General features: G+C 49.6%; 1 protein-coding gene across 5 annotated transcripts in view; it reads right to left on the bottom strand.

The window, feature by feature from the left end:
- Positions 1 to 4,994: 4,994 nt before the first annotated feature.
- The window catches only part of MAPKAP1 (MAPK associated protein 1), an 82,453-nt gene continuing 73,964 nt past the window's right edge, over positions 4,995 to 13,483 (bottom strand). For 4 of the 5 annotated variants that reach the window (XM_042878794.1, XM_042878798.1, XM_042878795.1 and 1 more), the window contains 2 exons: positions 7,040 to 7,137; positions 4,995 to 5,596 (listed from right to left, as the gene is read on the bottom strand). In XM_042878794.1, coding sequence (XP_042734728.1) covers positions 5,471 to 5,596; positions 7,040 to 7,137 — 224 coding nt within the window. In that variant the 3' untranslated portion in view covers positions 4,995 to 5,470. The other variant, XM_042878799.1, reaches the window with a different exon arrangement.

Below are 13,483 nucleotides of genomic sequence, written 5' to 3'. Positions count from 1 at the left end.
TTTTCATTTATACACAGATACATTTCTATAGATGAATTTACTCCCATCTCTTTAGCGAGGCCTCCCTAATTAAGTTGAAGTGGCAGTGGAAGTGTGGCAGTAAGTGTGGAAAGAAGCGGCTAAAAATGTATTTAATTCATTATAAATAATCTTTGATACCAGGAGGTTGGATAAAGGTTTGCGGTATCAGAGCAGGCTGCCGAGGAGGCCAAGGAGATTGCTCGTGAGCAGCAAAAGCATTTGCATCGCTGAGTTTGACCTCCTCACACCGAGGGAAGGAGCTGCGGATGGAAGGGGGGCTGCTGGCACCAGAGCTGGCAGTGGGACGAGTGGGAGCCACGGTGCCGGGGGGGCCGCAGTGCGGGGTGCCGACTCTGTGCTGCGTGTGCCCCCAGGATGATAACGTATGTTAAGAGGAAGGTGTATGTCACCCACATTAAAGGAGTTTAATGCGCTCGGAGTCACATTATTGTACCCTTGTAGAATACATTATCTGTCATGCTGCCTTTACAGGCTGTCACCTCGCAGAAAGGCTACAGTGTTCCTGGAAACCATTATCAGACTCTGATGATACGATCAAAATTGGAGCGAGCTGCATGGTGGGGGCCCAGCGGCCGGGGCTCTGTGCACTGCACTGCAGCATTGCGGGACGGGGCTGCCGGGACTGGCAGACCGGGGTTGGGGAGGGGGGCACATCGCCACGGGACCCTCGGGCAGGGCAGCAGCTGTGCGCCCCGCGGGCAGAGCTCAGCTCCGAGGCTGGGTTGGGGCCCTGCTGCTGTGCCCTGGGTGGCTCAGCACCGCTCAGTGCAGCGCCGACCTGAACGCGGTGGGAACTGGTGAGCATCAGCCTCTAAATACTGCTCTTCCTTTTCCCTGTCAGGTGAAATTAAAAAAAAAGAAGCCTGCTTTTTTTGGAGTGTAATCTTCCGCCTGCGACAAGAAGACGCGTAAACTGATAAATTGCAGATTAAACGAGTGCCACACTCCACTCCAGTCCCTGGCTGTTAATTCCCCTGTTGTGCAATTCCCCGCTTTCAGGGCCTGTCAATTCCACCTAATCGCAGGCGGCACTAAAACACCCTGCCCTGACAGCACGGGCCGCCAGCCCCCCGCTCCTCACTCAGGTGGATTGCATGCATCACTTATGCACAAATCAGCAATATGCCAGCGGGGAGGAATTATGTCGGATGACAGCCCCGACACGCAGTGCAGATTGCAGAGCACGTGGCCGCAGCCGCCGTGACAGATTGCGGTGCACGGCTGCGCTGGTGCGGGAGCGGCTCCGGGACACAACTGGCCCTTCTGTGCCTCACCGGGCTGCAGTGCCTCGTGTGTGGGCAGTGCCTGGCCTGAGAGCACAGGTCAGCAGGTGCGGCCATCCTGCTGTTCATCGGGCCGTCCTGCTGCTTGTAGGGATGTCCTGGTGCATGGGCCAGAGCCCATAGCGGGTGCAGGGGGTGCTGGGCCCTCTGTGGCAGCGTGCTGGGGGTGGCCCCATGTGCTCCACTGACCATCCAGTGGATGTCAGTTAAATGTTTAGCTTGCCTCAGTCTGTGATCCTGAAAAGCTTAAATTGATGACAGCCTTGCAGTTGCTCATTAATAATTGCTTCATTACTGTATGCTATCGCATACTCCTGACAATAATGGTGTTTGCTGGTGTATTTCTAATCATCCAGCATTTCAGTTCCCTCACTGAGCCCCAGACTCCTTGGTGTGCAGCTCCCTCAGAGGCAGCACATCCCTGCCCGGTGTCAGCACTGCTCCCACAGGGATGGGGTGGCTGGGATGGCTGCTGCCAACCTCATGCAGCTGCTTCCCTCTGTGCACTGCGGGCATGAGGCCTCAGCCCCACAGAGCCAGGACCCCCACACTGCTCCCCACCCCGGCTCTGTTCCTCAGGACCTGGGGTGGCTTCCTGAGCTCTTGGCTTGCGCTGGGCGCACCAGGCACCACTCGGTGCCGTGGCACAGTGGCAAAGACTGACCCTGCATTCCCACCCGGGGCGTTAAAAATCTGCTGCAACTTGTCAGAAAAATGAATAAATGAGCGCATTATTTTTTCATTTTGGAGCTCAGCATCTGTTTGTCTAATCAAGAAAGAGAACTGGGAAAGTCAACCAGGGCTGACGCACACATTTTATTTAACTTTTCCTCTGTCAAAGGAGTTTAAATGTGTAATGAACAGGCCATGGTGATTTGAAATATAATCCCATTACTCTGATGAGATTACCGAGGCTGTGAGAGTTCACAAATCATACTTAGGGTTTTTAGAGCCAACAACACCCCGCTGAGGTTTTTTTCCCTCTTTTGCATTGATGCAGAGATGCGTGGCACCGCACAGCCACAGTGCGTGGCCCTGCCCCACTGTGCCCGCTGCTGGCAGCAGTGCCGGCCCAGCTCTGAGCAGTGGGGCCGCAGTGCCCCCCCCCCACAGCCCTGCACCGCTGCCCCTGGCCTCACCCATCCCCACACCGCGATGGCCGCCCCAGGATGTGATTTAAGGAGCATTAATTTTAGCAGCAGTGGCGCCCAACACCACCGCCGCCTCGGCAGCGCGCTTCCGTGAAATTCATGGGCCCATTACAAACATGTCTCCATAAATAACTCCCCCCATTAATCTCAGGGCTGCACCCAGGGCGGCATGATGGCTTCTGCCTGCTCGTCCCCATTGCTGGGTGGGAGCAGCGCTGTCCATGCGGAGCCCAGCCCCGGCCACACTGCCAATGGACGTCCTCCGGCCCGCAGAGATCTCTGCTCCATCTCTCCTGGCAAACCCCACCAGAGCTGCACAACTGCCTGGAGCACATCACTGCTGCTGTGGCCCAAGCAGCCCTGCACCAACCATGGGTGCACAGGGCCCGTTCCCAGTGCACGGCCCTTCTGCATCTGCGGAACTTAGGGCTCCTGGAATGGCTGGAAGGAAGGGCAGCTGAAGAGCCTTTCATTTTTGTCTAACTTGAAAGTAGATACAGAAATGTATCATTTCAGTTTGAAATAGAGGCTTAATTTTCTGCATTAGGTGAAGAGGCTTCTGGCATAAAGCAGATTTTGCGCATGCATTATGTATCACTTGAAGTAACCTCTGGCCACATTGCTCAGCCCAGGGCTGTGCCAGCACAACACAGATGTTGCAGCACTGCAGCTTGAAAGCCGCTCCGTTCCTTTGCGTATCTCCTGGAGCAGTGCTCAGCCTCTGCAGGAGCCTCCCGGGGCCCCGCACTGCTGCAGGTAGAGCTGCAGTGCACAGGAGAGCAGGGCCTCTTCACAGGAAGAGAAAATGTGGACACCCTCCAACAGAGTCTGATGCATTTCAGGGAGAAGTATCCCTGCTTGGCAGCCAGCAGCCACCCTCTCTGCTGAAGCCCGGCATGGAAGGAACAGCTTGCTTCCCTGACCCAGTTGAATGCCCATCTGAATCAATTAAATCTACAACTACCAGGAAAGACCAGCCGGGATGGCTCTGTGCTCAGCTGCGCGCAGATTGCAGCCAGGAGCCCCGCTTTGACTTTTGCAGCAAGCACCAAGCAGTGGAAACGCGTTCCCTGCACCGTGTGTTCCGATCTGCAGTTTGAAGGAAAATTCATTTCTTAAGTGTGATCAAGTGTCTCGGAGCAAGCAGACTCAGCCCCGGCCCCCTCGAGCCGCCGCTCGCTGTGTGCACCCCGACCCCAGCTGGTGCTGTGTGCTCAGGAGCGGGCAGTGCAGGTATGGAGCAGCACGGCCTGGCAGGGGAGCACCCACCTGCACTGTGGCACTGCCAATGGGGAGGGCTTTATTGTGACAGGCCTTCCTTTCACTGAGAGGAAAACACTGCACCTACCAAATATCTCCTGAGAACGAGTAAACGTGGCAGCAGCGTTATGGCCAAGAAAAGAAGTTGGAGATGGAAGTCGTTCCCAACACCGAAGTAGGGAACATTTTCATTTAAGAAGAACTGAAACTGGGTGGCAAAGCACATTCACATAACAACTTTAATGTTAAATAGTTCACAAAGCTGAATAAAGGAATAATTTACATTGCATTATTGGAAAGATTTTCCTCCGTTGCATCTGTGCTGCAATTGTGCATACAAAATACTTAAAAATGTAATACTGTACTATAAAATATGTTTCCTTCTGTTTTATCCTTTGCAAATAGGAACTGTGGAAGACTGCACACAGAGACCGCGCGGCCCCAGGGGGCGGCACTCATGTGCTTCCAAAACTGAATCTTTTACAACAGAGAACTTAAATGTAACAGACAGCTGACACAGAGCCCTGCTGCCTTCCCGCTATCCACACCCTGCACATTAAGGCTCAGAGCATTTTTTGTACAAAAGTAAGGTAGGACGCACACTGCTGGAGGTGGTGCTGCAGCACGGCAGGGAGGGCACGCAGCCCACGTAGCTCCACGCAGCCCCACATTCGCACACAGCCCGCGCTGCCGGCTGGGCTCTGAGCAGCTCGCAGGGCTGTGGGTGCAGCATGGTACAAACCCACTGCAGCACAGGGCTCCAGCATCGGCAGCTTGGAGAGATTTGTGAAAGACACCTCTGGTGAGTGGAACCAAAATGCAGCTCTGGCTCCTGAAATCCCATTCACGTGTTCCCTGATATGTTGAAGACAGACAAGGCCAGCACAGTCACAGGTCCCAGTACAGAGCAGGTCTCTGTTTTTATTCCTAGAGAACAGTAAGGAGCAGGGGCACACCCAGCACCGGGTGCCAGCCGTGGCCTCAGTGCTGTGCCGCGCTCTCCTCAGGCTGCAGATGCTGCCTTGGTGCTGGCTGCAGGAAGTGCCTTCCACAGAGGGGATGCAAAGCTGAGGAGCAGTTACACAAACCTGTTTTGAAAAGAACGAAGCAAAAGAGACCTGAACTGCCTCAGCGCTCCCCCACCAGTCGCTCTGCCATGGCTGCTGCTCCTGGCTCACAGTTGCCTCCTGCACGTCAGCAACAGAAGCGCAACCATCTGGGACTGCAGCCTCCCCCCAAAAGAACTGTGCATCAGATGGACCTTGAAAAAGATTACATCTGTTTATTAATAGTAAAAATGGATACATTTGTCCTACATTTTGTTTTTAGAAATTTGATCATGTCACAAGCAATACCTGTGTGTACGTGGGTGTATTACAGATGTATATAATTTATTTTAACCAGGCTGTGAAATAATATGTAATCACATCTCTTCTTGTGATTGTACATAATACAGTAATTAAATGATGCCAGTCTACGTCATTCTCTTATTTCTAATCAAAGGAACCTGAAGCGTAACAGTCTTCTTTCCGGCTGATATGGCTCTTTATTTGTGTCACAGGGGAGACCTCCTCTCGCCAAGGAGGGATCATCGTGCAGCCACCAGACACGGGGTCGCGCCGATGTCCTCCCCGGCCGCTCCTGCCGTCAGCAGCTGGAGCTCCGCCGCTCTGCCCCGGCCTCCGGCAGCCCCCGCCCCGAACACGGCGGTCAGGCTCTGTTCGAGGCCCGGCGCTACTGCTGTCCCGATTTCTTCTCCTTCTGGAAGCTAAAGCTTGTTCTCCTGTTCAGTTTTCTTTGTTTCTGAGCAAAATATTCTGCTCTGGCTGTACTTGCTCGTGATTCCAGAATATAGTTAACCTGCAAGACACGGAAGGATTTCACTGCAGTGGAGCTTTGGCATGCAGCCCTGGGAGGGCACGGACCCTTGCACCTCCAGCAGGGCGACAGGAAAAGGGCAAAACCACAGCAGGAGCGGCCCTGCATGTGGGCCACCCCCAGCTCTGCCCCCGTCCTCGCGCCTGGGCAGCTCCGTCCCCCAACACAGCACGTCCTGCGGCCGCTGTGCTGCTCTGGAGTGGTAATGGGCTTCAATAAAAGATTTTATCAGCTTTAATAAAAATAATACCTCCATTATGATGTTTGCATACTCAGCTAATCTCAGAGTTTCCCTGTGTTTTGGCATATTTTACTTGATGAAAGCATTTTTAAATGATATTTAACAAGCCTGCTATTCCCTAAATTTATTATCTCCAGTGCTTTGTGATAATCACATAGATAATTTTAATGGAAGGTTAATGCAAGAATCAAAAAGATAAAAATGCCCTTTGGTCCACCATTAGCTGGTTAATATGCTGTGGCTTAAAACTTGCACGATTTTATGCACTGTAGAGTGTTTCACTTTCATTGCATATTACAGCTTAAGGCGTAGAAATATAGGGAGTTTTCATGGTCAATAAAGCCTCGGTGTCTTGCACTTGATCATGTAAAAAGCCTAATTTGAAAAGTCTGATTTCTCTATATTTCTTAATGCTGATGGAATTGAAAATAAACTGGTAACTTACACAAAAACCTAGAAGTATTTTGTATAAACAATTTGCAAGGTAAGAAAAAAGCACTGTTTGGTAATGTTTCTCCCCTGAATATTCTCGTTACTCAGAGCAAAACTCTTTTCAGCTTTCCTGTGTGAGCAGTCTGGCTCTGCCAAGCGCTCCGGAGACTCCGCAGATAAAGTGGGAGCAGAGGAGCCTGCCGGACTAAGAGCCAAGGGAGAAGGCAGCACGCGCTCAGCCGCCAACACCAGCATTGCAGCAGGTCGGCCATTCGGCAGTCCTGGGGACTTCACACAGCAAAGCAAACATAACGGGTGGATTCCTAAAATTACTGGTTTTTTGATTTTGAGTTGACGTAAGATACTAGATTGCAGAAAATGAAGTTTAATCTTCCAATTTGTTTCAGAAAGTAGATTAATCCGTACATCAATGAGCTGTGGGAAAAGCAAGCCATTCTGGCCCGGGGGGGAGCAGTCCTGCTGCACTCAGCACTGCCCCAGCCCAGCTCTGCTCCGCTCGAGCCGCTCCGACGCTGCGCAGCCCTGTGTTCCATGTGTGCCCTGTGGTCCCTGCAGTGCCAATTCCTGACCGAAACCCAGCCCAGGGAGTGGGGCAGCAAACTGGGAGCTAAAGCACCCAAGTGCTCCACAGGTGCTGCGCCATGCCCGCATTTCAGATCCTCCTGAAGACTTCCATGTCTAACTGGTACAACACTCAGAATTTTGGGTCACGTTAAAATTTTAATACTCACCTTCAGTACAATTTCATTGACAGTAGCAGCATCTGATTCAAAGTACAGGTGTTTGTAGTCGTGATTGCTTAGATATGTAAGTTTAAATATTGCATGACCTGCAAAGATAAGAAAAAAGGTTCAGAATATTTCTCTAAAGTTTTCTGCCGAGCTGTGTGCCTGACAGAAGCAAAACACAGATGGTGAGCTTAGCATACCATCAGCACAACAGAAGGGAGCAATGAAACGCTGACAGGCTTCTCGTGTCATTTCAATTTAAGGCAAGTGGTGGCTTACAGGAGCAGCTGAACTCTTTCAATAAAGTTCATTTTCCCATCACATCCCTGCTGCAGGAAAAGCAAAGATCTATCAGACGGTCAGTTAGCTCACAGCCAGCCCACGGCCGCAGCGTTCGCACCGCCATGCTGCAACAGCTCACCTAGCAATTCAGTGTAGCCACCACACATAGAAGTGCCATATTTAAGGTAAAAGGCCAATTAGTCCCGGAATTATCATAAAATCCCCTCTCCATAATAATACCCAAACCTGCTCTGTTGCTAAGGCAAAGGAAAATGTCACTGTAAAATACAAAGGAATGTAGCAACGGTACGAGGAAACCAGGCACCTCTCCCTGCAAGCAGAACAATCAAAAACTAACACAGAACTGCAGTTTTTATCTGTGAGGTTCTCTGTTGGCAAGCTTCCCTGCTGCTCAGACCCCAGCAGAGGGTGGCAGTGACCAATGACCCCAATGTGACAGAGCTGGGGCTGCCATGGGCAGCGGTGCCGGAGCAGCTGCAGGGCTGGTGCGTGGTGCTGCGTGCAGGCCGGGTGTGCAGTGCTGTTGAGGCATGCTGAGGGCAGCCCCTGCATCCTGGGTGGAGGGAATGATGGGCGGCGTGCTGACCGCCTGCTTCTCAGCCACACATCACTGGGGGGTGGGGCACGGAGCCACAGGGTGAGAGATTAACACAAAAATTAAGGGAGACCATAGCTTTCGTCATGCCCAACGAAGGAACCCTCCCAGGATCTCCATCTTTCCTTTAAAGCAGTGATTTACTCCTCCTTTCTGGCAGAAGCAGTTACGCAGCTGACAGAGGCAGAACACAGAAGTTCATTTCCAACACTTGTTTTAGGATTGTATCGAGTCAGCTGTTTTGAAGACAATTAGAGCTACAGATGCCAATACCAATTGTGCTGCATCCCATGGCAGGAGGCAGAGCTCACTCTGCTGCAGTCCCTCCGGCAGCCTGGAGACAACCCTTGCCAGGGCAGCATCCCTGTGTCCCCACATCCATGTGTCCCTGACCAGGACAGCAGCTGCTCAGCCGCAGCCCCTGAGTTGGACCGCCCTGCAATGCCCCAGCATGGAGCAGGACGAGCCCTGCACATGGCAGGTGATGTAGTGGAAAGAGGCTAAAAAGACTTTTCTTTAGAAACTCCATTACACTATTATGTTTATGTGCTCCCATGTCCACATCACACTATTTACAGCATGAAATATTAGTTCATTGAAATCATAACTGGCACTTTGCTCTGCTACTGTTCCAGCCAGATGGAATTTATGAATTGTGAGATTGATTTCCATTTCCAAGAGTGCTTAAATGTGTGATGTACCACTTTCCAATAGAGCACCACCTCTGACAATTCAGAGATCAATAGGAACTTCAATGTTTTTTTATATTTCCATACAAGAATATCTGGCAGCAAACAGCAGCAGCGGGATTCTACCATACATGATGGCAGTTAAAACAAATGCAGATCTTGTACCAACAACATCACCACAATGACTCCTGCACGAGCAGTGTGCCCTCAGCCTGTTTGGAACACAGCCGTTCAGCTCCAGCAGCTGTCTGTCACCAGGACCACAGACAGGTTACACACGTCACCTGTGCTGGGCAGCTGAAGGCAGAAGGGGACCAAACAAGGACATTTTAATACCTTGCAATCAGGTTTTACTGGCTGGAAAATATGGATTATTTTAAACTATATTCATCTGCTAAAACATTTAAGGAAAGAAACTCAGGTTTTCAGACAGTGCCAGGCACGCAGCAGGAGCACTGCAGGTCACTGCACCGGGGCGCGCAGCCTGCGGGACGGGCAGCACCTCCACTGCTCATGGCTGCACCCCATTTTCCTGACAACGTTCAGGGAAGAGGTGCTCATCCCAACTGCACATCACCCCCCAGATTCACTGATTTTGTGTCAATACGAGGCCAATGAGAAATTCTGCTGCAATCTGTATTCCAAACATTCAGGAATAGTTTGTATTCTACCTCTTCCATCAACCCCAAATTCAGAGGGTATCAAAAGCCCCTATCTGTTAGTGCCAATCTTTAAAGCAGTGTGCACTGAGTTAAATCACTAATTAGATGAAGCATGAAAAGAAAATTCGTGAATAGAACAAAACAGAAAACAAACACAAGGAAATGCAAATTTATGTTAATTTTTCAATATACCTTGATGATTGTTTTGTCATTTTGGGCCATAAGGCCTAAGTCAACAATTAAGAGTTATTGGAATAAACAGTGAGAGAAAGACCTCTCTGAAGAACAAAATGCTTACAGGCATCATTCAACACGATGACCATTCTCACCATCCCAGAAACAGTGACCACAACAGGATCAAGCTCCTAAATCCTGCAGACTCAGAAGGGTTTACAAGGACTTTAAAACGCACAGATAAGTAAGCAAGGAATAATGAAAGCAAAATGCATGCAAGCAGTGTTTCTGAACAAAGCCAAGCTTAGTTAAAACATTGCATAAAATGTTGCTATATCTCATCTAAAAGCTTTGAGGAGGAACTGTTGTTTTAAATCCACAGTGCTGCCTCAAAAAACAATGCTGCGAGCCTGGAAAGTCAAAAACAATGCACATGTTGCACGAGCATCAAAACACCAGTCTTGGCGTGGCTGAACAAGAAAACTCGCAGCTCCCTTGCAGGGATGTCAGCTGCTCTCAGCCACTGCGGGCTGCTGGGACACAGTGCAGCGCTGGCAGCAGCGGAGGCAGGCCTGGACTGGGCCAACCTGGTGGGAGCCATGCTCAGCCGGGCTGGGGGTCTCCTCCACAGACAGTGACTGCAGTCACTATGGATGAAATCCTGACCCACCACCGCCGCTGGGAACAACACGGAGTGCAGCCTGCACCTGATGTTCTCCTCCAGAACACGGCTGCTGTGGGAGCAAACGACGCCGATGTTCAGAGCAGGGTGCTGCAGCCCTGCCCCCCCCACGAACACTCTTCCCACAGCTCAGGTCTTTATGTTCTGCTATGGGCTTCCTACAAAGCGTTGCTGTTAGTGGATGCCTTGTTTCCAGATGTCCGTAAAGAGCCCACTTCTATGTCAAGTTACGGTAACGATTCACACATCTGGATTTTTTTTCCAAAGCCCTTTGTTTTTTCATTGAATTTTTACCAAAGGCAGAATAAAGATTTTTTTTTGCAAGAATGCACTGAAAATCAGAAGGGGAAATCAGGGTTGCCCCAAACCTCTCACCAGCAACCTTGTTTTGGAAAAAAGATGATAAATAAATCAAAATGCACTAAGCAGTGTTTCCACATGGCAATCGCCTCCTTCATTGCGTCTGCACCTCATCAATCACGCTATTGTCTGCTTGAAAGGCGAGCCTTGTAAATGTCATATCCACTCAAGCCCAAGGAGAAGCGAATCAAAATGCAGCAAGGAGTTTTAATTGGATAGTGTAATTAAACTAAAAAACCCCAGCAGAATAGCTTTGACAGAATAGATGAAGACCCCTTTTAATAGGGCTACAAAACATATTTGTTAAAAGGCTGAGGCAATGCACGCTCCTGATTGTGCTCCAGAGGACTCTGATGCAGGCTCCTCAGCAGCAGTGCACTCAGTGGGCTGCAGCCACATGTGTGGGGCCAGGAGCATCCGTCCTGGCCTGCCCTGCTCTGCCTGCCCATCCTGCCCTGCCCTGCTGTGCCTCCCCAGGCCAAGGGCTGCAGGGCTCCAACATCTCTGACCTTTGCCAGCCCCCCGATGGCCGCAATGACCCGTGTGCAGTCCAGAGCTGTGACACAGGTGGGAAGTTCAATGAGACCGAGTGCCGTATGCACATTGCTGTCTTGCCTCTGAGGCATTTTGCTGCTCTGCAAACCACGGGTCTGCACGCATTTGGACTCACATCTTTCTGATGCACACTTTGAGGTTTCTTTCACTCTGAGCCTGAAGTATTGGTAATATTTTCTCTCCTGAATCTATTTTTTACCCTTTGAGCAGAATCTATGATTAGGTTTCCATCATGTATGATTTTTCCACTATTATTTCAGAGACTGCATTACTCACAGCAGGAGCATTAATATTAGGAACTACCACGCAGTATTTTGTGCACCACTTGCACAGTGCCTGGGTAATTGCTGCCTCTTTGCTCTGGCCCCACGGCAGGGCCTTGAACAACCGTGCAACATCTTTATTGGAGCTCCCCGAGCAGCGGGAACCCGCTCCTCCCCAACGCGCTCTGTGCGTTTTTAGTCCTTTCACAACCCCATAATGAATTCATTAAATTAGTACTACCAACATGCATAATCTGGAGGAACTTGATACTGAATTAAAACATCAAATACCTTTAGCTTTAAATGAAAACTACATAAAAGCATTTCAGCCATCACTTTGGCTATCACTTACAGCCAGTATGAATACTGCTAGAAAAGCTATTTTCGTGCAGATGTGGAATTCAATGGGAAAGACTGACTTGTGTAGCAACATCAATCAAAACGTCGGCTCTGCTGGCAGCTCTCGACAGTAAGGTGGGTTCAGAGGTCACGGGATAAAGAAAAAGCCAAGCTCTGGTTCAGCTCCAATATCTCCTCACTGGAAGTCTTGCGACGGTGCCTGCCCCCTCTGTACCGGGCGGCTTTCATTAATCTTCTTGCCATCTTTTTTAACTAGTCATGCAGAACCGCTCGATAGCGAGACATATAATGGGGAGGCCCTGTGCCTATTACCAGGTTAACACTCTGTTAAGCCCCAGCGCAACAATGGAATAAGAATTTAAAGGAAATCTTAAGCTGCGGGGTGCAAAGAAGGCAATTAAATTACAAACCGAAGTTACCGATGTACTCCGTGACCTACAGAACACCTTTGTTTAGACTACCTTCATATTAAGGCTGTTTTGACCAAGTGCTTGAGACGTATCTGCTTTCCTAAGAGGAAAAACATACAAAACAGAAGAAAAATGATCACAGAGAACGTTTGTTCAGTGTTTCAAGTAAATTATCAAATAAATCTAATTTCTGCAGCTGTCATAAAACACAGAACGGAGAAAAAAATATTTATTTTGAAAATGGTGCGTCTTGCCAAGTGGTTGGTGCCAGTGCCAGCGGATGGCCTGCCCCCAGCACGGCCCTTAGCACTGCCCTGAGCGCCGCCCCGGCCCAGCAATGCAGTGGTCACAGCCCTGTGTGCAGGGTGCTGAGTAGCAAAGGCAGTGGTTAGTGACACTGAAGTTTATCCTTTGTCCAAATAATGTAAGAGACATTAACAGAATCAGATTTCCTTTAAATTACACTATTGCAAAAGGATATAATTGTATTAAACGTATTATGTTGCTTCCTTAAGACTTTATATTATGTACACTTAATTGAGATACAAAGCTCTTTTCAGCTATAAAAATGACAACTACTTTATTAAGGTTTAAATCTTATTTCTCAATGATAGGATGCTTCCTTTCGAGATTCAAAACATTGAGAATCTCTCGTGATAATCAGACTGAACCTGATTTAAACGAGCAGTTTATACACAGTGTTTCCAGGTTCTAATGGCATTTGACCGAGCCAGCAGGGCCATTACCTCTTCTCTCTGTCTAAATTCAGGGAGTCTGATTTAATTTACAAATAAAAATTCAAATGCTAACCTGGGCTACTACGAGGGCAAACAAAAATCATCAGCCGTTCCTGCCTCTGATACCCACAATAATGGCAAATTAGATACCAAAGCTTTCTGTTGTCATCTTCCCTTTTCACTGAGCGCAGCTCCGAGTTCTACTAACTTACAGGAAAGGGAAGCTCTGCTCCTACCAGAATGGCTTCCAGCCCGCCTGCAAACATTCACAGCACGGGATCTGCGTTGTCAGGTCCTTTAACACACAAGTGGCACTAAAGCACGACTGTGCGAACCTGTCATCACAGATAAAACTTCAGCTGAAAGTAAGCAAACCATCCGCACCACGTTTATATATAGTTTCTATCTTTACATTTCCAGTACCAGTAAAAACCCTGACACCCCTTTAGTCCACCGAAAGTAAGAGCTGGCTGAGTTCTATGCAGCGTTAATTACCGGCAGCAGCAGAACAAACGGTGCACGGCCCTCAGTGAGCACAGGGAGCAGCACACAGAGCAGCACACAGAGCAGCACACAGAGCAGCACAGGGAGCAGCACACAGAGCAGCACACAGAGCAGCACATAGAGCAGCACACAGAGCAGCACACAGAGCAGCAC

This window comes from Lagopus leucura, unplaced genomic scaffold (assembly GCF_019238085.1).
Source record: "Lagopus leucura isolate 7727_CA_CO unplaced genomic scaffold, USGS_WTPT01 Super-Scaffold_100022, whole genome shotgun sequence".
Classification (NCBI taxonomy): Eukaryota; Metazoa; Chordata; class Aves; order Galliformes; family Phasianidae; genus Lagopus; species Lagopus leucura.
The sequence above is the reverse complement of the archived record's forward strand: the minus strand, read 5'-3'. Positions and strand labels throughout refer to the sequence as shown.